Below are 26,542 nucleotides of genomic sequence, written 5' to 3'. Positions count from 1 at the left end.
CAGAAGAAAATGGAATACTCTAAATATCAAACTTTCTTTTACATAAACTTAAGGGTAACCACTCAAAAAAAAAATCCAGAACTGAAATATATACTGTAATAAAAGAAGTAACAGAGGGAAACATCGTAGAATACCACCACACAGAAATAATAGACAACGACAAAATGGCAAAGAAACAATGGAGACACAGCCTTACCAGAAAACTAAAGATAGAATGACAGGAAATCCTCACATATCAATAATCACCCTAAATGTAAATGGACTGAACTCACCAATAAAAAGGCACAGAGTAGCAGATTGGATCAAAAAACTAAACCCAACCATATGCTGTCTCCAAGAGACACATCTCAGCTACAAGGACAAGCATAGACTCAAAGTGAAAGGGTGGAAATTGACACTCCAAGCAAATGGTACCCAGAGAAAATCAGGTGTAGCCATAATGATATCAGATGAAACAGACTTCAGGGTGAAAAAGATAACAAGAGACAAAGATGGACATTTCATAATGGTAAAGGGACTATACAACAAGAAGACATAACAGTCATCAATATTTATGCCCCCAATCAGGGAGCACCAAAATATACCAAGCAACTACTAACAGAACTAAAGGGAGAAATTGACCAAAACACAATTATACTAGGGGACTTAAATACATCATTGACAGCTATGGATAGATCATCCAAACAGAAAATAAATAATGAAATAGCAGCCCTAAATGACACATTAGATGAAATGGACATAATTGACATATATAGAGCACTTCATCCTAAAACATCAGACTATACATTCTTTTCTAGTGTACATGGAACATTCTCAAGGATAGACCATATATTGGGACATAAAATCAGCCTCAGCAAATTTAAGAAGATTGAAATCATACCAAGCATATTCTCTGATCACAAGGCTTTGAAATTGGATATCAACTGCAAAAAGAAAGCAGGATATAACACAAATACATGGAGATTAAACAACATACTTTTAAAGAACGACTGGGTCAAAGAAGAAATTAGAGGAGAGATCAAAAGATACATAGAAACAAATGACAATGAAAATACATCCTACCAAAATTTTGGTGATGCAGCGAAAGCAGTTTTAAGAAGGAAATTTATATCATTACAGGCCTATCTCAAGAAACAAGAAAAATCCCAAATAAATAACCTCATGTTACACCTTAAAGAACTAGAAAAAGAAGAACAAGTGAAACCCAAGGTCAGCAGAAGAAAGGAAATAACAAAAATCAGAGCAGAACTAAATGAAATAGAGAACAAAAAGACAATAGAAAAAATTAATGTGACAAAGAGCTGGTTCTTTGAAAAGATTAACAAAATTGACAAACCCTTGGCTAGACTCACTAAGATAAAAAGAGAGAAGACACTAATTAACAAAATCAGAAATGAGAAAGGGGAAGTTATCACGGACACCACAGAAATACAAAGGATCATCCAAGAATACTATGAAGGACTATATGCCACCAAATTCAATAACCTAGAAGAAATGGACAAGTTCTTAGAAATATATAGCCTTCCTAGGCTGAACCATGAAGAACTGGAAAATCTAAACAGACGATCACCAGTAACGAAAGTGAGTCAATCATCCAAAACCTTCCCAAAAACAAAAGTCCGGACCGGATGGATCTAATACCAATCCTACTCAAACTCTTCCAAAAAATTGAAGAAGAGTACTCCCCAACTCATTTTATGAGGCCAACATTACCCTAATACCAAAACCTGGTAAGGACAACACAAAAAAAGAAAACTACAGACCAATATCTCTGATGAATACAGATGCAAAAATCCTAAACAAAATTCTAGCAAGTCGAATGCAACAATGCATTAAAAAGATTATTCATCACGATCAAGTGGGGTTCATCTCCGGGGCACAAGGATGGTTCAACATCTGCAAATCCATCAATGTGATACATCATATAAACAAAATAATGGACAAAAATAATATGATTATATCAACTGATGCAGAAAAAGCATTTGACAAGATACAACATCCATTTATGATTGAAACACTTAATAAAATACGTATAGAAGGAAATTACCTTAACATAATAAAGGCCATATATGACAAACCCTCAGCTAATCTCAAAATTAATGGTGAAAAACTCAAGCCCTTTGCTCTATGTTCAGGAACACAACAGGGCTGTCCCCTATCACCTCTGCTTTCAACATAGTATTGGAAGTCCTTGCCAGAGCAATCAGGCAAGAGAAAGAAATAAAAGGCATCCAAGTTGGGAATGAAGAAGTTAAATTCTCACTCTTTGCGGATGACATGATGCTATATATAGAAAACCCTAAAGACTCCACCAGAAAGCTATTAGAAACAATCAACAAATACAGTAAAGTTGCTGGCTACAAAATCAATGTACAAAAGTCCATTGCATTCCTATATACTAACAATGAAATCTCAGGAAAAGAAATACAAAAAACAATTCCTTTTGCAATTGCAGCAAAAAGAATAAAATACCTAGGAATAAACTTTACCAAGGATGTGAAAGACCTATATGCTGAAAAGTATAAGACATTTTTAAAATAAATTGAAGAAGACACAAAAAATGGAAAGACATTCCGTGCTCATGGATTGGAAGAATCAACATAGTTAAAATGGCCATATTACCCAAAGCAATATACAGATTTAATGCAATCCCCATCAAAATCCCAATGGCATTTTTTAAAGAAATAGAACAAAAAATCATCAGATTTGTTTGGAACCACAAAAGACCCCGAATGGCCAAAACAATCTTAAGAAAAAAGAACACTACTGGAGGTATCACACTCCCTGACTTTAGCTTGTACTGCGGGGCTACAATAATCAAAACAGCATGGTATTGGCAGGAAAATGAAAACATAGACCAATGGAATAGAATTGAGAACCCAGAAATAAAACCACATAAATATGGACAGATAATTTTTGACAAAGAAGCTAAAAACATACAATGGAGCAAAGACAGCCTCTTCAATAAATGGTGCTGGGAGAATTGGATAGCCACGTGCAAAAGAATGAAACTGGACTGCTATCTGTCACCATGTACCAAAATTAATTCAAAATGGATCAAAGACTTAAGCATAAGACCTGACACAATAAACTGCATAGAAGAAAACATAGGTACTAAACTTATGGACCTTGGGTTCAAAGAGCATTTTATGAATTTGACTCCAAAGGCAATGGAAGTAAAAGCTAAAATAAACAAATGGGACTATATGAAACTTAAAAGCTTCTGCACAGCAAAAGAAACCATCGACAAAATAAAGAGGCAACCAACTGAATGGGAGAAGATTTTTGCAAACAGTGCCTCCGATAAGGGGCTAATATCCAAAATATACAAGGAACTCATGAAACTCAACAACAAAAAAACAAACAACCCAATTGAAAAATGGGCAGACGACCTGAAGAGACATTTCTCCAAAGAGGACATACAAATGGCAAATAGACATATGAAAAAATGCTCAACATCACTAATCATCAGAGAAATGCAAATCAAAACCACAATGAGATATCACCTCACCCCAGTCAGAATGGCTATCAACAACAAGACAAATGGTAACAAGTGTTGGAGAGGCTGTGGAGAAAAAGGAACCCTCATACACTGTTGGTGGGAATGCAGAATGGTTCAGCCGCTATGGAAGGCATTGTGGAGGTTCCTCAAAAAATTACGAATAGAATTGCCATATGACCCAGCAATCCCTCTCCTGGGTATCTACCCAAAAAATCTGAAAACATTTATACATAAAGACACGTGTGCTCCAATGTTCATTGCAGCTTTGTTTACGGTGGCCAAGATATGGAAACAACTGTCCTTCGATAGATGAATGGATAAAGAAGTTGTGGTATATATACACAATGGAATACTATTCAGCAGTCAGAAAGGTGATATAGGAACATTTGTGACAACATGGATGGATCTTGAAAGTACAATGCTAAGCGAAATAAGTCAGACAGAAAAAGCAGAGAACCATATGATTCACTGGTATGTGGTATATGAACCAAAAACAACAAAAGAACAAGACAAACAAATGAGAAACAAAAACTCATAGACACAGACAATAGTTTAGTGGTTACCAGAGGGTAAGGGGGGTGGGGGGTGGGAGATGAGGGTAAGGGGGATCAAATATATGGTGATGGAAGGAGAACTGACTCTGGGTGGTGAACACACAATGGGATTTATAGATGATGTAATACAGATTGTACACCTGAAATCTATGTAATTTTACTAACAATTGTCACCCCAATAAATTTTAAAAAAAAAGAAAAGAAAATCTTCTTTGGTGTCAGCATTGATCAGGACTGGCTTCCCAGACAAAGCTAAATTTTCTCAGTAACAGTGTTATCTGGCTTTGTTTTAATTTTGCTGTCCTGCCCTATTGTAATATTAACAAAGTTCCTTTTTGCTCATAAAACATATACCGCTAGGAAGTGGTGGATTTCTCCTTCACCAACAAAAGATACTTAGTCATTTAAATTCTTTTTTTCCCTAGTTTGTCAAAAAATTCAATTGGAATAATCGTAAAAGCAGACTGTGCATTCATCGTAAGAAGCAAATATTTTGGTAGTAAATGATAAAAGATTGTATAAATATGAATTACTCTTTTATATCATCTACAGTACGACTTTGTTTTCAAACATTATTTAATCTTGGGGAATGTTTTCAGTTGACAGATGAGGTTCCCCTCTTACTCTTTAGTCACATCTGCAGTCCATGAAAACTTACTTGGGAAAAGGAATGAGATTTGGGATCAAATAGCTAAATTCATTGCCCCAGAGTTGGATAAGGCCATGCTTCCAGATGCATCTGTCTTTTTTCCAAAGATCTGTATACTTTATCTTCTGTACACATTCACCTTAAGAACAAAATTAAAACCCAAGGTGCAATTGGACAGGGACCCATACTGATTATCTGCTTATAAAACATGGTTGAATGAAACTATTAAATGCAGAATGAAGCAAAAAAAAAAAAAGGATTATGTATTTTTTAAAATAAATGCAGAACTAACAATTTGATTCCAGTTACTGAAACCTTATTTTTCCAATTAGTAAGCACCTTAAAAGCAGTAGGGCAAATCAAATAGGATTTATTGGAGAACTGGATTATTCTGCGGATCAAATGACTCAGAAAAGAATCATGACATACCTGAAATCAAAACCATAACTACCTGTTCCCTTTGCTTCTTCAAAGGCAAGATGAAAAATCTGTGGACAAGCTATATTGGAGCCAGATAATAAAGTTAAACAATTTCTGTATCTATATTTACTTCATCATTTTATCATTTTTTTATGATAAGTATGTTAGTCACGTGAAGTGTGGTCAAGAATGCCCTCAGTCCTTGAAGTGATACAGTCATTTGTCTATTTAGCTCTTGAGATTTTACAGTTCCCCAAGCCACTGTGTTGGTAATATAGTCAATCCTCATTTTTCACGGGCTCCATATTTGCAAATTCACTTACTAGCTCCAATTTACCTGTAACCCTCAAATTAATCGTCATGGTGCTTTCATGGTCATTGCTGGATGCTCACGGAACAGTAAAAAGTTTGAGTTGCCCAACACACATTTCTAGCTGAGGTTGAACAAAGTGATGCTCTGCCGTCTTCTTTCAGCTCTGATACTATGAACAGATTTCCTTTCTGTGGTTTATTTAGTGCCACATTTTTAGCTTTTTAAAAATGATTTTGCTGTTTAAAAAATAGCCTCCAAGTGCTGAAGTGCTATCTAATGTTACCAAGAGCAAGTTGTGATGTGCCTTATGGAGAAAATATATACATTAGATAAGCTTTGTTCAGACATGAGTTATAGCTCATGGCCATGAGTTCGATATTGATGAATCAACAATGTATTTTAAATAAGGTGTCTTTAAAGATAAACACACATAAAACAAAGTTATATATTGATCCATCAATGAAATGTGACCAAAGGCAGGCAGGAACCTAGGAGCAATGGTTCAGTATTTGCTAATTCAGTGGCCACAGAAACTTTATAAACCATAGCTACCACAAATGAGAATTGACTGCACTAAAATTGGTTGAATCATAGTTTAATAATAAAGTCTTTCACTGTCTGACTGCTGCTATACCTCCTCAGCCTCATTTACCACCATTCCCCTTTAAGTGCAATTCACACTATAGCCGTTTTGAACAACTTGTAGTTCCAAGAACCCACCAAGTTGTTTCATACCTCTGTGACATTGAGCGTACCATTTCTTCTACCTGAAAATGCCTTTCTCCCATTCTTCCCATTTAGCTAATGCCTACCTGTACTTAAAAGCTATTCAATGGTCACGTTCAAGTCTTTTCTTACCCTCACCTATTCCCCGGTCTGATACAAATGGCCCTTCCTGTGTCCCTAGGACCCTGTACATTCCCCTGTCATAGTCTTGACATATAGTACTGTGGTATATTTCTCCTGCAGGTTCTGCATTCCTTAAGGAAAAGGATCATGACTTCTTTGACTTTATAATCACAGGGCCTTGTAAATAGTAGATGATCTTCTAACTTACCAAATAAATGTTTACAAAGAAGTAGGTGGCTGATTTAACTTAATCTCAGCCAGGATCCTGCATGATAGCCCAGTTCCTCAAGTTAGATGGCATATGAGGTACTGATTTAATAGGAGGACAGTTCAAAAATAGCGTTGACCAAAACTCAGTCATTTGTCTATTTAGCTCTTGAGATTTTACAGTTCCCCAAGCCACTGTGTTGGTAATATAGTCAATCCTCATTTTTCACGGGCTCCATATTTCACAGACTCATAGGTACTAAGCAGACATGTAGTCAATTGTGCAAAAGGATGTGCAAGCAACAGACAAGAGTGAAAACACAGTCTGTTGGTCACAGAAGAAAGTCACAGTAGATGAACATTGTATGTTCTTTGAAGGAAGTGATACCAAGAAAAGACAAAAGACAGAAATATAAGGTCATGGTGCCCAGGTTCAACAGCATGTAAGAGGAACCTTGACATAGGAATTTGGATACAAGGTCATGAGTGGAAAATAAGACAATACCACTGTCCCAGAGTAGCTGGGATACTGTACAAGGAAACAAGACAAAGAATTGACATGGGACAAGACAATATTCCATATACCAGAACTTTGGTATGAGAGAGGACTGATTATACATAAGAAAGAAAAGTCCTAGAAGCATATACCTTTCCCCCAAACTACAGTCACATTCCTAAACAATTGTGTATTTCCTAGTGCCATATCCAGAAAATTACTTTAGAGTCATTGGTATACAAGACAAACAAATTGACAAACTATGGTAATTTGGGGGATGGGGGCAAGCCAAAAAATATTGTTCAAAAATCAATTTACAGTTGATTCTATTGTTGAGATAAGCTCTGTTAAATAACTTTTTTTAAAGGCATATTTTTTCATTGTAATAGTAATTCAGTAATTTATTCAAAAAAACTTAGAAGTTATTTAGGATAGTACAGTAGTCCTCTCTTACCCATGGAAGATGTGTTCTAAGACACCACCCGAAACCACAGATAGGTCTGAACCTTATCTATACTGTTTTTTCCTATGCATACGTAAATACCTATGATAAAGAGTAATTTATAAATTTGGCACAGTTAGAGATTAACAACAATAACTAATAATAAAATAGAACAATGATATCAATATACTGTAATAAAAGTTATGTGAATGTGACCTCTCTCTCAAAATATCTTATTGTACTGTACTCATCCTTCTTATGATGATGAGGTGAGGTGATCCAATGCCTACGTGATGGATTAAAATGAGGTGAATGACGCAAACATTGTGACACTGCATTAGGCTACTATAAGGGTTACTTGAACACAAGCACTGTGATACCATGACAGTCAACCTGATAACCAAGATGGCTAAGTGACTAACGGGAGGGTATCGTATACATCATGAGTACACTAGACAAAGGGATGATTCACGTCCCAGGTGGAACAGATTGGGAAGGCACAAGGTGTCATCATGCCACTCAGAACAGGATGCAATTAAAACTCATGAACAGTTTATTTCTGGGATTTTCCATTTAATACTTTTGGCCCAAAGTTGACCGAAGGTAACTGAAACCATGAAAAGCAAAACCACAAATAAAGGGGGACTACTGTATATCTAAATTTTGAAACTTTCATTATAAAGGATAAATTTTTAGAGAACTGAATAAGTAAAAACAGAAAGGAAAAAGATTGTGCTAGGGACTGGGGTATAATGATGAACAACAAAAAACATGTTTTAAAGATACAAACTCAGCCCTTACATGAAACTTGCAATCTAATCAGAGAGACAGGTATTTACGAAAGAATTATACATGAAGTCATGCGAACATTTACTAGGGCAATATTGATCTAATCAAGTGAATCAGGGAGGATTTCTGCAAAGATTAAGCTGAGATTAGAAGGAAAAGTGGGCATTAATTAGGCCAGGAGGAGGGGGTGGAAGGAGCATAGGGAAAGCATTCCAGGCAGAACAAACAGCCATGCAAAAACCTTGTGCTTTGAAAAGGCATAGCTCATTTCAGAAGCTGAATGGGCAGTGTAGTAATGTGAAGGTTCGGCAATAGTAAGGACAATAAGAAGCCATGGAAGGGTTTTAAGTCAGAGGATGACAATATCAGATTTGGTTGAAAAAGTTCAGGAGACTTAATATGGAGAATGGATTGAAAGTGGGGAAACCAGAGTGGAGGCCATTGCAATCATCCAGTTGGGAGGTGATGGTAGCTTGGATTAGGAAAAAGTAGACAGATGTGAGACGTATTTAAGAAGTAAAATAGCTAGGACTTGAGTAACATTGGATATGGAAGGTGCGGCATACCAAGGTATCAAAGATAACTCCTGGTTTTCTGGATTGCTTAACAGGATGGATGGTGCCATTTTTTGAAACAAGGAACATTATGTGAAGGTCAGGTGTTGAGGTTTTTTGGAGGGGAGAAGGGGTTAAAAGTTCATTTTAGATTTATCCAGTTTGAGGTACCTTTGAGATAAGCAAAGATAAGCGTATTTCAGCTGTCAAATAAGCCTATAAATATATGGGCTTGAAAAGTATGGGCCAGAGATGAGATGGAGTCATCTGAATGGGGAATCTGCCACCCCCTCCTTCTTACATCCTAATGGGCAAGACAGGAAAGATATATCTGAAAAATGAGGTCAGTCCATTTCACCCATTCATCATATCTATGTAACCGTTAACATGATGAAAACCTTATTTATTTGTTTGCTAAGGACAAGCCTTGATAATTACTGCAGACTGAATCATCAATAACATATAATTCAATCATATATAGAAGTATCCTTCAAATATCTATATTTAATTTAAAATGTAATGTTTAATTTATGCTCATATTTTTTCAACATTAAAATTTAAATCTCACTGCTATTTTTAAAAAATGTTCCTTTAGAACAGCATTAAAGCAATTTTTAAAATCACTTACACTTTTACTTTCATGCATTTGTTCTGTGTAAGTATTTTAAAACAAGAGCTATGCTCTTCAGGTAATTATTATTGGTTTTCCATTAATATATATGTAACAGAACTAAGAAAAAAATGTATAACATAACCAAGAAAATACACATTTTTCTCCTTCAAAACAGATAAATTCATATTTTATTGAAACCTACATTTAAGAAAAAAATATATCAACTCCCTCTTATGTAATGACTGATATGTTTTTCTCATTTTAGTAAGCTGTCATTTTTTAAATGAAAATTACATATGACAGAGCTGGGAATTGAGCCAGGATCAAGCAATTTCCAGTAGGTATGGAAAGGTGCTTAGATATGCATTTTTTTCCTGCAAGTCAGACTTCTTCCTCCCTCTGATTAATAATCCTCTAGTATCTTTCATCAACTCTCATGGATAACTGCATTAGGTCTACCTTCTAAAACTCAGATTACTGCTGGAGAAAGCCGTTTCAGTGATTATTAGTCTGCCTTTTAAAGTGCATAGTAGATCATTTAAGACCCAACAGTTCTGTATCTTATTGTAGTAGATATACAAAATTTACTACATGGAAATTATAGAATCTACATAGCAGATTTCAATTAATAGACACAGGGAATGATATTAAATTCACAGAGGAAATTCATAGTTAAAGCATTCTGTTATCAGAATCAACAAGCTACAAGGTCCATACTGCCTGTTGGAATCAATCTCAAATGTGATAGTTTTTATGAATACATAGTTTTACCTTAAGCCAATAGTAATTCTCACCTTCCTCAAGATTGCATTTGAAACAGAGACTAGAAATGGAACCTATGAAGAATTAAGACTCTGTGTAGAATAAGAATTAAAATTTCCTAGTGATCCTATTGGACATTTAACCCCCAATCAATGGCATAGAATTAAAAATTAAATTCTGGAGCCGTAAGAAAAAAATTAGACAATGTTCTCAATCTTTGTGAAACCATAGAACCTTGGTTCTGTTTAGGTAATATTCTAAATTTAGGGTGTAATTCCCATTTTATAGTCAACTTATAATCAAAAATCCTATCATAAACATTTAGTTTATATTAAATAAGATCATAGAAAGCTCATCAATTTACAAGTACCACCATAATTCAACTATTGTTTACCCTTTAAAATGTCTTTTTAGTTTTCAGTTACTGTTGACATTCAATATTATATTAGTTTCAGGTGCACAGCATAGTGGTTAGACATTTATGTAACTTACAAAATGATCCCCCCAATAAATCTAGTCAGGTGGGTACTAGTCTAGTCTAATACCCATCTGACACCAAACACAGTTATTACAATGTCATTGACTGTATTCCCTATGCCACACTTAACATCCCCATGACTATTTTGTAACTGCCAATTTGCACTTCTTATCCTTTCATCTTTTTAACCCAGCTCCCAAACCCCCCTCCCATCTGGTAACCATCACTTTGTTCTATCCATAAGTTTGTTACTGCTTTGTTTGTTCATTTATTTTGTTTTTTAGATTCTGCATAGAAGTGAAATCATATGGTATTTGTCTTCCTCTGTTTGACTTATTTCACTTAGCATTATACACTCTAGGTCCATCCCTGTTGTCACAGATGGTAAGATTTCATTCTATTCATGGCCAAGTAATATTCATATATATATATATATATTTCTTTATTCATTTGTCCATCAATGGACACTTAAGTTGCTTCAATATCTTGGCTATTGTAAACAATGCTGCAGTGAACATAAGGATGCATGTTTTAATTAGTGTTTTGGATTTCTTTAGATAAATACCCAGAAGTGGGATTGCTGGGTTATATGACAGCTCTATTTTCAATTTTTTTGCGGAACCTCCAGACTGTTTTCCATAATGGCTGCATCAATTTTCAAGACCACCAACAGTGCACATGTGTTCCCTTTACTCCACATCCTCGCTAACATTTGTTGTTTATTGATTTATTGATGATAGCCATTCTGACAGGTGTGAGTTGATATCTCATTGTGGTTTTAATTTGCATATCTCTGATGATTAATGATGTTGAGCATCTCATCTCTTCATATGTCTATTGGCCATCTGAATGTCTTCTTTGGAGAAATGTCTTTTCCTGTTCTCTGCCCACTTTTTAATTGAATTATTTGGGTGTTTTATTTAGTGTTAAGTTGTATAATTTCCTTATATATTTTGGGTATTAACCCCTATTGGATGTATCATTGGCAAATATCTTCTCCCATTGAGTAGGTTGTCTTTTTGTTTTGTTGATGGTTTCCTTGGCTGTGCAAAACTTTTTAGTTTGATATAGTCCCATTTGTTTATTTTTCTTTTGGTTTTCCTTGCCTGAAGAGACATATCCAAAGAAATATTACTAAAAGCAATGTCAAAAAGTTTACTGCCTATGTTTTCTTCTAGGAGTTTTATGGTTTTGGATCTTACATTTAAGTCTGTAATCTATTTTTAGTTTATGCTTGTATATGGTGTAAGAAAGTAATCTAGTTTCTTTTTTTTTTTTTTTTGGTATGTATCTGTCCAGTTTTCCCAACACCATTTATTGAAGAGACTGTCTTTATCCCATTATATATTCTTGTCTCCTTTGTCATTGATTAATTGATCACATATGAGTAGATGTGGGTTTATTTCTGGGAGCTCTATTCTGTTCCATTGATCTAGGTGTCTGTTTTTATACCATTAACATGCTGTTTTGACTACTATAGCCTTGTAATATTGTTTGCTATCAGGTAGCATGATATCTCCAACTTCGTTCTTCTTTCTCAAGATTGCTTTGTCTATTTGGAGTCTTTTATGATTCCATGTAAATTTTAGGGTTCTTTGTTCTAGTTCTGTGAAAAATGCCATTGGTGTTTTGATAAGGATTGCACTGAATCTATAGATTGTTTTGGGTAGTATGGACATTTTAACAATGTTAAGTCTGCCTATCCATTAGCACAGTATATGCTTCCAGTTATTTGTATCTTCTTCCATTTCTTTGTTCAATGTCTTGTAGTTTTCTGAGTACAAGTCTTTCACCTCCTTGGTTAAATTTATTCCTAGGGTTTTTTTGGTTGTTTGTTTTTTTATGCAATTGTAAATGGGATTGTGTTCGTAATTTCTCTTTCTAATAGTTTGTTATTGGTGTATAAAAGTGCAAGCGATTTCTGAATATTAATTTAATACCCTGCTACTTTACTGAATTCATTTATCAATTTTTATAGTTTTTTTGGTGGAATCTTTAGGGTTCTCTCTATATAGTATCATGTCATCTGCAAATAGACAGTTTTACTTATTCTTTTCCAATTTGGATGACTTTTATTTTTTTCTTGTCTGATTGATGTGGCTAGGACTTCCAATGCTATGCTGAATAAAAGTGGTGAAAGTGTACATCTTGCCTTGTTTCTGATCCTAAGGAAAATATTTTTAGTTTTTCACCATGGAGTATGATGTTAGCTGTGGATTTGTCATATATATGGCCTTTATTATGTTGAGGAATATTCCCTCTATTCCCACTTTGCTGACAGTTTTTATCATAAATGGATGCTGGATTTTGTCAAATGCTTTTCTGCATCTATTGATATGATCATATGATTTTTTATCCTTTATTTTGTTTATGTGGTGTATCACATTAATTGATTAGTGAATAGTGAACCAAATATGCATTCCAGAAATAAATCCCACTTGATCATAGTGTATGATCTTTTTAATGTATTGCTGATTTCAGTTTGCTAATATTTTGTTGAGGACTATTCTTTACCCTTTAACCACTTTTTGCAAAGTGCTCCATGATACCATAAAATTAGTAAATTAACTTTGAACTAAATTGACTGTAAACTGGATTAGCTACCGCCACTGTGTATTCCATAACACACATTTTCTACTAGAATACAAATTTTTCTGTGACAGTAGAGACTGTATTTGTCTTCTTCACTATGGTTAATCCCAATTAATTCTTCATTTTCAGAATGACTATTGAATGAAGAAACTATTCTGTCAATGCCTTTGTTTAGGTGTAAGTGTACCAAAATCTCTAGTATGTGTTTGAAGCAGTATAGCCAAAAAAGCATATGGAGTCAAACAGAACTGGGAGGCCAGGTACTAGTTAGTTAATAGTTAAGTGACCCTGAGGAAGGCTGTTAATTTTTATGTGGTTGAGATCCTTCTATCTGTAAAGAGGTAACAATAATGATATCATATCTACCTCACTGTGTTAAGATTAAATGAGTAATCCTTCACACAGGCCTGAAATCCAGCAGTTACTCAATTAAAGTTTGTTTTTATCTTCTCTGTGTTCCCTCTTTTTTTTCACCCATACTGAAAAAATAAAATTTTAGCAGGTACAAAACAAGCTTTAGTATTAGATTAAATGTTTTCACCAAATTGGTAAATCTCAAAGGGTGATGAGTACATTACTAAAGGCATGGTCACCCAAGTATCCACATCCTGATTAAAGACAGGATCAAGATTGACTTGCTCATACTGTTCAAGAGACTCTCATGATATTTTCCCTTAATCCTCTTTGTTTATGAACTGCAAAAATAAAAATTAACACTGAAGATATATTTTGAAATTTCAACTATGGAGCAAAAATGTGTGGGCAAAGTTAATTTAACCCTTGCAGGTAAATAAAAAGTAATGGAATTTATCATAATGCCTCTCTCTACAAGTGTAGATTAAGAAGTGAATGTCATAATGATTCTGAAGGTCTGGATCAGTGGTTCTCAACCAGAACCCTATCAAAAATCAAGTGTCAAAGGAATATTTTCAACTACACACAACCTTTGCAACAGTTCTTGGAAACCTAGAAAAAGATTCTAGTATAGACACTAACTTACTGAAGCCAAGGCACTATTAGAAGTAGTGAATCGTACAGCAAGTAGACCCAAGTAAACACAGTTGATAAGCTAAATGGTGAGTAAAATTAGTTGAAATGATTAATATGGCCTTAATCTACGTAAGTGCCATACGTTTGATTTGCTTATTTATTTTGGTTTTGTGTTTGAGTAAATGGGATGGGTCTGTTTTTTATTTCTTGAAATAATTTGGTAAGTTATTTTTTTCTAGAAAATTGTCTGTTTCATTTACATTTTTAAATTTATTGGTGTAAAGGGTTCATAGTGTTTTTTAAACATCTTTTTAATCTCTACCAGCGCTCTAGTTATAACCCTTTTCATTTCTAACCATTTGTATCTTTTTTTCTTAAGTAATTATGGCAAAGCGTTGTCTATTTTAAGTCTTTTTCCAAAAACCAACATTTGGCTTTATTATCCTCTATTGTATTTTGGGGTTTTATATTATTAGCTATTGATTTTTATTGCTTCTCTCTTCCATTTTGGGTTAGTTGTTTTCCTTCTACCTTCTTTCCCTTTTCACTTGTTTCTTAATTTTCTGTTTTATCTCTTTTCTAATATAATCATTTATAGCTATGAATATCTCTCAAATTACTATTTTAATTGTACCTCATAAACTATATAGTATTTTCATTATTATACCATTTTAAGTATTTTTAAATTTCTGCTTTGATTTATAATTTGTCTCATGAATTATTTTGAAGTATGTTCTTTAATTTTCAAATGTTAGAAGTCTTAAGTTATCTATTTTTTATTTCTAATTTAATTATATTGAGATCAGAAACATAGTTCCTATCTTCTACTAAATTAAGTTTAAACAGAGATATCTTTATGTCAAGGTCCTCAATATGATACCATTCAACTGTCCTACCCTTTATACCCCTATTCCCCAAAACACACATTTTATCCTTGTCAAGCCAGGCTTATAACTATCTTTAAGCACCTTTAAGTTCATTTGTACCTCCATGTCTCCATTTATTTTTAATTGGACTGCTATTTCCTTTTCATCACTGAGCATGCTTTTTGTATTACCGGTATGATCATTAAACTAGCCCACTGCTTCCCTAGCTGCCTTTTTCCCTGTGATGCATTATTTTTAAATCCTTAGAAAATTGTTTATTTTGCAGCTTCTTTAATTCTTCTAAAGTTTTTATGTTTTAAATTTTTAAACTTATACTAAGATTCAACAATGGATTTGTAGAAATATTATCTCCTTTTATGTGCTTTCTTATTCACATTTTCTGATGTTTGTGCCAAAAGCATATATTGCATTTATATTCAATGGTAAGAATAAATATATTTTTAAATTTACATTTGAATTAACGTATTTCTCCCAGTGCTTCTTAGTCTGTTTTCTTCATGGTTTTTTTTCCCTTCCAGACCATCTGCTCCTCTCACTATATAATAATATTTTTGAGAACTAGCTACATAGCATGTAAACTATAAGTCCTTTACTCACATTCTCCTTTAATCCTCAGAACAATTCTGCCTGAGAAGCATTATAATTATCTCTATTACAGTTAGGAAGCTGAAGCTGAAACATGTAAGTGACTTACTTATTTAAAGTCACACAGCTAAAATATAGTGAAGACAGTTTGAACCAGGTCTATCTGACAATGGAGCCAAGGTGCTTAACAACTATACCACACTGGTATCAAGATTTCTAAATTCTCTAAGTACTGGGATGGTTGCCAAGTAACTAAGCAAAGAGCTGATTTTGGAATCAATGCAATACTGCTCTAAGGTATTCTTAAGATTAAATTCAATAATTCAGCTTTTATACTATAGTCAAGAGAAATTTTCTTTTGGTAATGTAGATAAGTAATCAGAGAAATAAACACTACCAGATGCTATTTTTGATGAATGTTTCAGTCAAAAGATTTCAGCAATAATACAAGGAAGAAATGCATTTTTCATATGCAAACCAGGTCTTAAGAAGAAAGGACCTTTCTTTTAAAGTCTAGTGTGTATTAAAAGGTTTTTTTATACCTGAAGATTAACTAAGGAGACAGTTTATAATATACTAGAGAATTTGTAGACAGAGGAATTTGCACTTCATAACTCAGGGCAAATAATATCTTAGATATCTCTCCTTTCTTCCTTCCAACTCTATTCACCAACTCACCCATAGGTCAGAGGTTGAATCATCAGAAATCCTCCATGCCTGTACACAGAAGGTGAGCTATCCATCGTTCTCTTCTTCTTCCCACTCTTCCAAAATTTGAAAGCACTGAAAGAAAAAATTTCTCTCATCATCATCGTCACCACATAATATTATATCTACATTTATTAAATATGCACCATATGTCATGCATTAGGTTAAGCAACGTTTGTATGATTTCCAATTTTCACAACAATCTTTTTTATAGATGAGAAATCTAAGATTCAGGGAAGTGGTTCTTAGATTTACCTTAGATCACAAACTTTTAACCTGTGGATTGATTATTGATTACAGGTGGAGGGAAGAAAGGAAGAGCGAGGAGGGATAGTTAACATATTATTTGCCATCAATCACATGGCAGAATTGGGATTCAAACCCAAATGTATTTGACTCCATTAATCTATGTTTTCCCCCAAGTTGTTTGGGTCTGAATAGCCAAAAGTAGAGAACTAAGCAATTTAATTGTAGAAGTGACACTAAAATTCATTATCCTTCTATGAGACACTAAATTTATAAATTATCATACCCTAATTTCCTGGAATGAATTTTTATTCCATAATTTACTTTTTCAAGAATAGTATATAAATATAAATTAAATGTATAGAAAATATCCAATATTAAAATATTGTAACTATGAGTTCTGACCCCCTTTTAGTATTATTTTTAAAATTAATATATTAAATGAGTAAAATATTATAAAATTCCACTAATGAACACAACTAAAACACTATAATTAGAAATAAAAATTCTTTTTTTGTTTTGAAATTAACAATTCAATTATTTATCCCTACTAATAAGGTAAATTGTAAGGATTTTCTCTTACCACTGAATTTAGTTATCCTAGCAGAGACTTCTTAGAATAGACAGCAGTGTTTTAGTTCTGATGACACAGTTGTTTACAGTAGTTTTATTATTCATTTCCAGGAAACATGTCCAGGAAGCAAAAATCAAATCATATTTGAAAGCTTTGTTTCTGGTATATTACATTATATTATGTATATTATATTATGAAACTGATTAGACACTAAAAATCATTATAATAAAAAAGAATCTGAAATAAAAATAAAAAATTATTTTTTATTTTATTATTTTAGAATTATCTTGTAACTAAATATTTGTCTATTTTTATATTATTATACAAGCATTATGACAACACAACTTCCTATGGCTACCCAATGGTTGCACAGAAAATAATCATGTAGTTTTGTTGATAGGGGATTTTCAAAACTAAACTTACACCTGTTTAATTTCATTTTATAAAACTTTTTTTTTTTTTGCTTAGGCTAATGATTGCATATTAGACAATGTAATGATTTCATTTATACATCAGGACTCAATTCAATTCAAGAAAAATTCATTGAGTATCATATACAAGGCACGACTAAGCTCTAAGGAAGGATAAAAAGATAAATAAGATTCTGAAAGGGACATGGTAGCAACTATGAGATAACGCAGGGAAAATAAGATCAGTACCATAATAGAGGCATACTCGTAAAGAGCTACGTAATCACTGTATGGGGGCAATTGATTCTAATTGATTACATGTGTAATGGAAAAGTTGGAAACAAAACTAACATTGAATACATACATTGAAAATATCCCAAGTCTTTATCTGCAGACATAATTTTTTTAAATCCACAGCAAGTTGACAAATATTGTGAAACTTAGTTTTAAAGATACCTTGAATTTTTTTCTTTCACTAACTGATGTATGATGGTGAATATTCAAGTAAACAGTAGAAATCTTGTCCCAAAATGAGTAAAATAAAAACTCTGTAGGCTCATAAAAGGCAAGATTAATATGACTTGAACAGAATGATGCAAAGCCAAGGCACTGGTGTACCTGGCCCCGCTGCTGGTCACTCCTGGCCCCCAGCATGGGCTCTTCCTCTCATGTGCCTCAGTGGAGCATGCCTGAGGTTTGCAGCTTCTCTCACAGGCATCAGGACTGAAGAATCATCTTGAAGAATAACTTAGCAAGGCAGCACCTTCTAACAGGGTTTTGTACACCCTGTTTCCTCTGCCTCAAAAGCTTTCTTCCCCATTCTGTCTTTATTGTTATCTGGTGACTACCACTTTCAGGTCTAACCTTGGACATGACTTCCTCTGGGACATCTTCTCTGAGTCCCCCAACAGATACTTATGAGGTGTGATCAAAAAAAATGGTGAATGTTTAAATAAAATTTATTGCAGTAAAAGACACATTGCTATTAATCCCCCTCAAAATATTCCCCCTTGCTTTGAACACACTTATCCCATTGTTCTTGCCACTTTCTGAAGCAGTTCTGGAAGTCCTCTTTTTTGAGTGTCTTTAGTTGCACTGTCATGGCTGCCTTGGTGTCCTGAATCATTTTCACTTTGGGGAAGAGCCAGAAGTCGCACGGTGCCAGATCTGGTGAATAAGGTAGATGAGGACACTCCATCATGTTTTTATTTGACAGAATTGTCATATACCAGAAGTGATGTGTGACATGGAGCCTTCCCGTTGTGATCACCTTATTCACTGGATCTGGCACCGTGTGACTTCTGGCTCTTCCCCAAAGTCAAAATGATTCAGGACATCAAGGCAGCCATGACAGTGCAACTAAAGACACTCAAGAAAGAGGACTTCCAGAGCTGCTTCAGAAAGTGGCAAGAACAATGGGATAAGTGTGTTTGAAGCGAGGGGAAGTATTTTGAGGGGGATTAATGGCAATGTGTCTTTTACTGTAATTTTTTTTTATTTAAACATTCATTGTATTGTTTGATCACACCTCGTACGTACTGTAGTCTGAATTAGGATCACTCTTCCGTTCTCTAATTGCACTCTATGCTGACCCCATCGTAGCACCTTTAAAACCATTTACTTGTCTTTTTCTCCATAAATCTGCAATCACTTTGCAGGCTGGAATTGTGTTTTTTCAGTCCATTGCACTGTAATGTGAAATTGTAGGTGCTCACTGTAGATTGAAATGTGTCCTTCAAAGAAAAATATATTGAAGTCTTAACCCCCTGTGCCTCACAATGTGATCTTATTTGGAAACAGAGTCATTGTAGATTAATTAGTTAAGAAGTTAATACTGGAGTAGGGTGGGCCCCTAATCCAATAAGACTGGTGTCCTTATAAGATGGCCATGTAAAGACAGAAACACACAAGAAGAAATCAATGTGACAACAAAGACAGAGATTGGAGTTATACAGCTGCAAACCAAGGAATGCCACAGATTGCTGGCAAGCCACCAGAAACCAGGAGATAGCAAGGAAAGACTCTCCCCTACAGATTTCAGAGGGAGCATGGCCCTACCAACACCTTGATTTTGTACTTCTAGCCTCCAGAACTGTAAGATAATAAATATCTGTTGCTTTAATCCTCCCAGTTTATGACACTTTGTTACAGCAGCCCTGGGAAAATATTGCAGTGCTCAATAAATTGGAATGGACGGATGGATGACTTAGAATTTTTACCTGGCTATGACAAATCTATGTCTACTCTCAGTTATTTCTTGCTTCTAGCCGAATCTAAACAGAGCTTCTTTCATTTTATTTGGCCATTTGAAGCTACAAGTTTTATTTTTCAGATTCTTAGGTTTTTCTTTTGTTCTCACCTACTCCAGATACAATTTTCTGCCTGGCTGTCTCCAAAACTGAACATAACTGAATTCTATAAAAAAAAAATTTGTTCCTATATTTGCCTCTTTTTATATAGTCTATGTCTTGATAAATCTTCATGCCTGCACTAAATTAGTTGTTTACACTTAGGAAAACTTACCTCAGAATGTGCATATTTGTTATCTAAGACAGAGGAGAGGTGAAAGAATAAGGCTGTGTTCCATATGCAAGCTACTAAGAAGAGCCCTGTTGTCGTGGACTTAGGCGGTGGTATGCTGTTTGAGCTTGCTGATTTTGTATCTTGCTACTAACTTAATGGCAATTTAGTGTGGCGGTCAATAGCTTGGGCTCCATTGTCAAATACAGCTGGTATAAAATCCAGCTCTGCCACTTAATAGGTTGGGTAAGCTATTTAACCTTAGTAAGTTTCCGATTCCTCATCTGTAAAACAGGATAATAGTAGTGTCAGACTTCTGAGTTATTGTAAGAAAATAATGATACAATGTATATGAAGTCCTTAGCAGATTCCATATAGTAAAGTCTTAATAAAAGTTAGTTATTGTTAAATGGGAGGAAAAATAACCTTCTGAATTATATTGTAAAGCAGCATCCTTTGGAATAAAAACTAGATTGTGTTACAAATGAAAAGTACAAATCTATCACGGAAAAAAAAAATTAATTCTGCCAAAAAATACAAGAAGGAAAATGGAAAAAAAAAAATTCTACCTTCGATGGACACAAAGCTTTATTAATGCATCAAAAGACTCACCCACTTTTTATTCCCCCTTTAAACAGGCTACAAGGAGAGACGAGATTCTTCAACTCTTAAGAAAACAAAGAGAAGAAAGGATCTCGGTGAGACATAATGAGGCATTTGGATAAGTCTATCTGGGGCCAGTGAACTATGGCAAATTCTCAGAAGTTTTATAGATTGACCCCTTAAATCTAGATACCCATGGTCTAGAGCTTTCTATATACTAAAAGGGCGCAGGCTATAGACATCAGAGAATTTTCTAATCCTTTATAAACACCAAATATATCTCCAGAATGTGTAGTTCTGCTGGCATAGAAATGAGGTGTTACTGTCAGTGGGCGTATTGTCACATACTATAAATCTGTAGTTTATTAACATGAGCTACTTCAGTGTTAATATTTGTTTTTCAGTGATTGATCTTACTTAGATCATACAAAAACAAATGCTAAATGAAGAGGAACAAACAATAAAAACAATATAGCACCCCGTAAACTTATGAATGTACAAGCACACACTCTCCTGAATGAACCCCAAATTCCCTAATCTGGGACACTTCTGACCCCCCACAGTCTCCAGATTTAAGAAGCTAATCTGTATAAACTCTGTGATAATTTTACCTCAGGTTCTTTTCAAGTAAGTTAATTTTAGTCAGTGCAAGAAGTAAAACTTCCTTTTTCATTTTTTTGCTTTGTTTCTTTTAGAAAGAACTGGTTTCCCTTCCTTATAAACCTAAGGCCAAAGTACACAAAGCAAAGTAAGTTTACTTCTGTCAAATATTCTCACCTTTCTAGTTCCCCCATAAAGAAGCACTTTTTTCTTACTCATTTTGTCCCCTACCCTCAAATCCTCTAAAAACCCACCCTCTGTTTTAGAGATTTCTTTCCTTGAATAAATTTTCTTCTCTTCGTCTACATTAATATTTGTGTGCCCACTTCCATATCTGGGCAATATGCAAGCACAAGTTGGTATAAAAAGGAAAGTAAATCAACCTTGAATCTCTGACACATTCTCTTTCCCTCCTTTCTCATCCTGGGTTATTGTATTCACCTGTCATCACTCCCTCTCAGCTCCCCTCTTCCCTACCCACACCTAGCCACACCATCTTTAGCAAATCAGCAGGTCTTCTAGATTATCAATTCTGATATCACCAGTGGCATACCTAAGGTTGCTAAATCTAAATTCATGTAGCAAAGGCTTTAGCCTCACAGTGACAGGTTAATAGCCTTATCCCTGGAATAATGTTAGAACAGGACCAGGCACATGGTCTAGAAGAGTTTAATCAGCTACCGCTAATAAAATTTTTAAAAATCTGTCCATTTTTGTATTATGACTGAAAACCCATATGGCTGACTCAACATTAATTTGACAAGTATTTATTTGCATACTACCTTAACGAAAAAATAGAAAGTAATAGAATTTTTATTCTTATCTCATTAGTATAGAGGCTTGCTCCCTTTATCAAATGTTATTAAAGAAAAATGAATGTGTCTATACTAATTTTAATAACTTCTAGAAAAATGGAAAAATCATGTAATCACCTGGCTAAATTGTCTACATAATGCTCAGTAACTTAATTTTGTACTTTTTAGGCAGATGATTAGACATAGCTTCTAAGGGTGGAGCAACAGTAGCCCACCTGAAAGATTCATTTACCTGATTCAAACAATGCATGAAGAGTGCTACGTGAATAGCATCAACAGATATGTCTGGATGCCTTGGATTTCTGTGCATATTTTTATAGGAATGATCAGAATATTTCTGCTGTTATGCATGGGGATCCACCTAAGAGTAAAACACTACTTCACAGCTTGAACAGATAATGTCCTTAATGATTTAAATGCTTACCTAATTCCTTTTGTGTATCAGCTTGCCCATTCTCTCTCCTCTTGTCCTGAAGCCTTGACTTTCATCCCATTATACTATGAGATCTTCTTCCTCTGAGCTTTTTACACAGTTACCATCTGTATCCTTCTTTTGGCAATTGACCAGGCACTTCTTTCTGCCCATATTTTATAAGTATTTAATTCTTATTATCTCCTGAGTTGTTATTTAACTTTTCACGTGGTTTTAACTCACAAGCTCCAGGAGAAACTAGGTCACCAAAGTGCCTAGCACACTGCCTACATGTAGGAATTCAGAAAATATTTGTAACAAAAAAAAATTATTTCAAAAAGATCAGGTAGTTGAGTATTAGCTAATTTAGGAAATGATGTTTTTATAGTGCACATTCATTTATAAACTTTTTCATATTTTGAAATATTTTAGACACAATTGTAAAAGCTTTAATTTGCCCTCTTTCCTCCCTCCATTCTTTCCTGTCTGCCCCAAACCCCCCTACATACACAGATACACCCTTATCATTCCTTCTCCAACAGATCTTAAGACAATCCAGGTCCCCTTCTGTCAGAAAGAAAGAACTAGAAAGTGTGTATATAATAAGATTTTAGTAGCAATATGTTTATTATCCACCCCAGGAATATTTGCATTATAAAGAAGGCTGACTAGAAGGAACAATGGGTAATCCAAAGAAATCAATTACCAATGATGAACTCTCCCACGTTTGACTTTTTGGAGAGTAAACTATATTTAGGGTTAGGCGGTCTTCTCCCATGCCCTTCAAACCACACTCCACAGTACAGACTGCTTCTCCGTATAAGTTTATACACTTGGTTGCAAAATCTAATGCATATTCAGAATCCAAGACAGTAAATCTTTATTGGGGAAACTTTCAAAAGTTGTTTTCATGCTACATTGTGTTCACAACTACAGAGTTCTGTGTCTTGGAACTGATTCATGTTACTGCCAACAGGAAAGTGATTCCAGAGTCCGATAAAGAAGACCAAGAAGAAGTCAAAGGCTTGGATTAATTTGATTGACACATGGTAGAGGATGGTTCACTGATCTTCACTTTTGAAACAACCTGCTCTTATAGCAGGATTATTGGAACCACTTAGTTAAAATAGGCAAAGAAATAAAAGTGAAATATGCAACACTTCTAGGAATTTTACCCGTTATTGGATACTGGTGTCTATTTTACTTATTGGGTACTACTAAATTTGACGCCACACAATAATCACCTCTCATTTTATACATTCTTAAACTCCTGTTTATCTTGTTTTCATTTTAAGGGTATTTCCAGAATTGCTATATTTGATCTATATTATGAATATCAGATAAACAAGAAATAGGAGCTTTATGTACCCCAACTTGTAGACCACCAGTAAAAACAATTAGTAAGGAAATAGGGATGAAAGGGTAGTCCTGAAAACTTGAAAGTCTTCTTACTATTAAAAAAAATTACAAAATTTGGTTTATTCAGTTTCTGGAACATGTCTGAAGTCAGAAATGAATTGCTTCTAGGTCTGTAAATAGCTGGCTTAGCATTCCTATGTCTTACACACATGTACGTAATACCAATGCCAACCTCCCTCACTTTCAAAGGTCATTCCCTTTGGTATATTTTGGAAAAAAGAAGGTTAAGTATTTCTCCCTTCTGCATTGTCCAACTGGCAATCCTACTCAGGGTTATATGCTCTGCTCCAATGCTCGCAGCTCTATTTAGAACAACCATTCATTTTTCTCCTGACTGCCACCTTCAACTCCTGGACATAACATCCGTAAGTGCGGCTCCCACTCCACAGTGCCAACAGAGGAATGGGTGACCCACTGGTCAGAACTTAATCACAGGGACACACCAAACTGCAAGGAGGCTGAGAAATAGGCTTGAAATGGGTGTGGAGGGGTATTTGTCTAGTTAAAATTCAGGACTCTATCACTAAAGACGTTTAAAATGGATATTAGTGGACAACTAACGGTTTCTGCCACAACACTATTTGAAGAAAAAAGTCTTTGGAACATAAGGAAGGCAGTCAGGCCTAGAAAAGGGAAGTTTAGAAAGTTATGAAATGACAACTCATCTCAGCAGTATCAAGAATAAAAGGTATCCCATCAGGATGATGTGTTTGTTTGCCAGACAGATAGATCTCTAATGTAAAGATGGACATAGCAGATTTTCAAAGCCTAAACTTTCGAATCATGTAACTAATTCCCTTTGTTCTGATTCCATGCTCGCTAAGAAATCTTCTGCCCAGAGGGAGAGTATGCGCTTAACAGGCCAATGCAAACATTGGTTTACCTGATAATTATATTTCTCAGTATGTAAATATAATAATCTCTTAGATTGGGTGTAAGCTTCTCAAACTAAGGATTGGACCCTGGACCAAGATAATTTTACCAAGAAAAATTCCACTTTGTGAGCTTTCTTGGCAACCAGCCTTCCCCTGATAGCCCTTCTCTGCATTACCAAGTGTAATGGTTAGGTATTACTCAACAACACTTCATGGCAAAGTGATGTAAAACAAACATTTATTGTTGTTCACACATCTGTCAGTCAGCTGGGGGGCTGGCTGATCTAGGCTTGGCCAGACAGCCCTGCTTCAGGCTACGGCACCTAGGGCAGGTCTGCTTCCCACTACGCATCCGTTGATTGAGGCAGTTCTGCTCTTTGTGTCTTCTTTGGGAAATGCATGGACCAGTGTGATATCTGAGCTATGTTCCTCTCAGAGAGTAGCAGAGAAGCAAAAGAACAAACAATAATATGTGAGGCCTTTCCTAGCCTCAGAAACTTCTTGTTGATTCTATTGGCCAAACAAGTCACGTGGCCAAATACCAAGACAATAAGTGGGGACATATACTCTGCCCCTTTAGTGAGAGGAACTCAAAGTCACGTAGTAAAAGGTATGGATACAGGGTGGTGTGAAGAATTGGGGTTATTACTTCATAGACTGTGTAGATGACTGACCAATATGCTATATAGCTGAAGTTGAAGTAGAATAATATTGAATGTCAACTGTAATCAAATATATATATATATATATATATATATATATATATATATATATATCCATGGGTTGTGGAGTACAGCATAGGGAAGATAGTCAATGGTATTGTAACAGCTGTATATGATGTTAGAGAGGTAGTAGATTGGTGGGGGAGGTTATCACTTTGTGAGGGGTGTAAGTATCTAACTATTACATTGCTTTGTACACCTAAAACAAAACAAAAAAAATTGGAGTTGTTATTGTAATCTACCACACTAGGTTGACTGCATACCTTAACAAAATCTATGTGGACCAAGGGCCAGGGTATCAAAGGGAGAATTCAGGGCACAATCTAATTAATTGGGCCAAGGAAAAGCTTCTCAAAAGCTTCTCTAACTTGTAATAAATGTTGTAATATTGGAACTAAATATTTTGCACTTGACATTAAGTGCCCAGCTGTCTACATACTTGACTATTTCTTTGCCTTATCAACCCTTCACAAAACTCTTAAGGTAACTTTTAGTCTTAGGCAAAAAAAAGAAAAAGTTTGAAGAAAAGCGGGACTGGAAACATATCAGATGCGAATTCAAGGGCTGCTTTTCACCATAGCTACTCTCTTTGATTGTTGTGATAATCAGGAGTTTCTAGAAAGAATGTATGTTGGATAAGAGATATTCTAATTCAGACATAAAGATAGGCTGTAAATGAACTTGCCATAAAGTGAGTTCTCAGCATGCTGATGCTACTGTTTTCTGCAGTAGCAGAGCTTCCCCATATTACAGTGTTTCCCCCAAAATAAGACCTAGCCGGACAATCAGCTCCAATGCATCTATTGGAGCAAAAATTAACATAAGACCCAGTATTATATTATATTACATTATATTTACTATGTTAAATACTTGGTCTTATATTATAGTAAAATAAGACAGGGTCTTATATTAATTTTTGCTCCAAAAGATGCATTAGAACTGATTGTCCGGCTAGG

At 34.8% G+C, this 26,542-nt stretch overlaps 1 protein-coding gene across 3 annotated transcripts in view; it reads left to right on the top strand.

The window, feature by feature from the left end:
- Window positions 1-23,729, top strand: part of HOATZ (HOATZ cilia and flagella associated protein) — a 38,394-nt gene extending 14,665 nt beyond the window's left edge. For all 3 annotated transcript variants that reach the window (XM_019715328.2, XM_074335510.1, XM_074335509.1), the window contains 3 exons: window positions 20,779-20,838; window positions 21,439-21,491; window positions 23,547-23,729. In XM_019715328.2, coding sequence (XP_019570887.1) covers window positions 20,779-20,838; window positions 21,439-21,491; window positions 23,547-23,604 — 171 coding nt within the window. In that variant the 3' untranslated portion in view covers window positions 23,605-23,729. The remainder of the gene's footprint in view (window positions 1-20,778; window positions 20,839-21,438; window positions 21,492-23,546) is intronic.
- Window positions 23,730-26,542: the final 2,813 nt, after the last annotated feature.

This window comes from Rhinolophus sinicus, linkage group LG06, assembly GCF_036562045.2.
Source record: "Rhinolophus sinicus isolate RSC01 linkage group LG06, ASM3656204v1, whole genome shotgun sequence".
NCBI lineage: Eukaryota > Metazoa > Chordata > Mammalia > Chiroptera > Rhinolophidae > Rhinolophus > Rhinolophus sinicus.
This window is presented reverse-complemented; position numbering and strand designations above follow the sequence as displayed.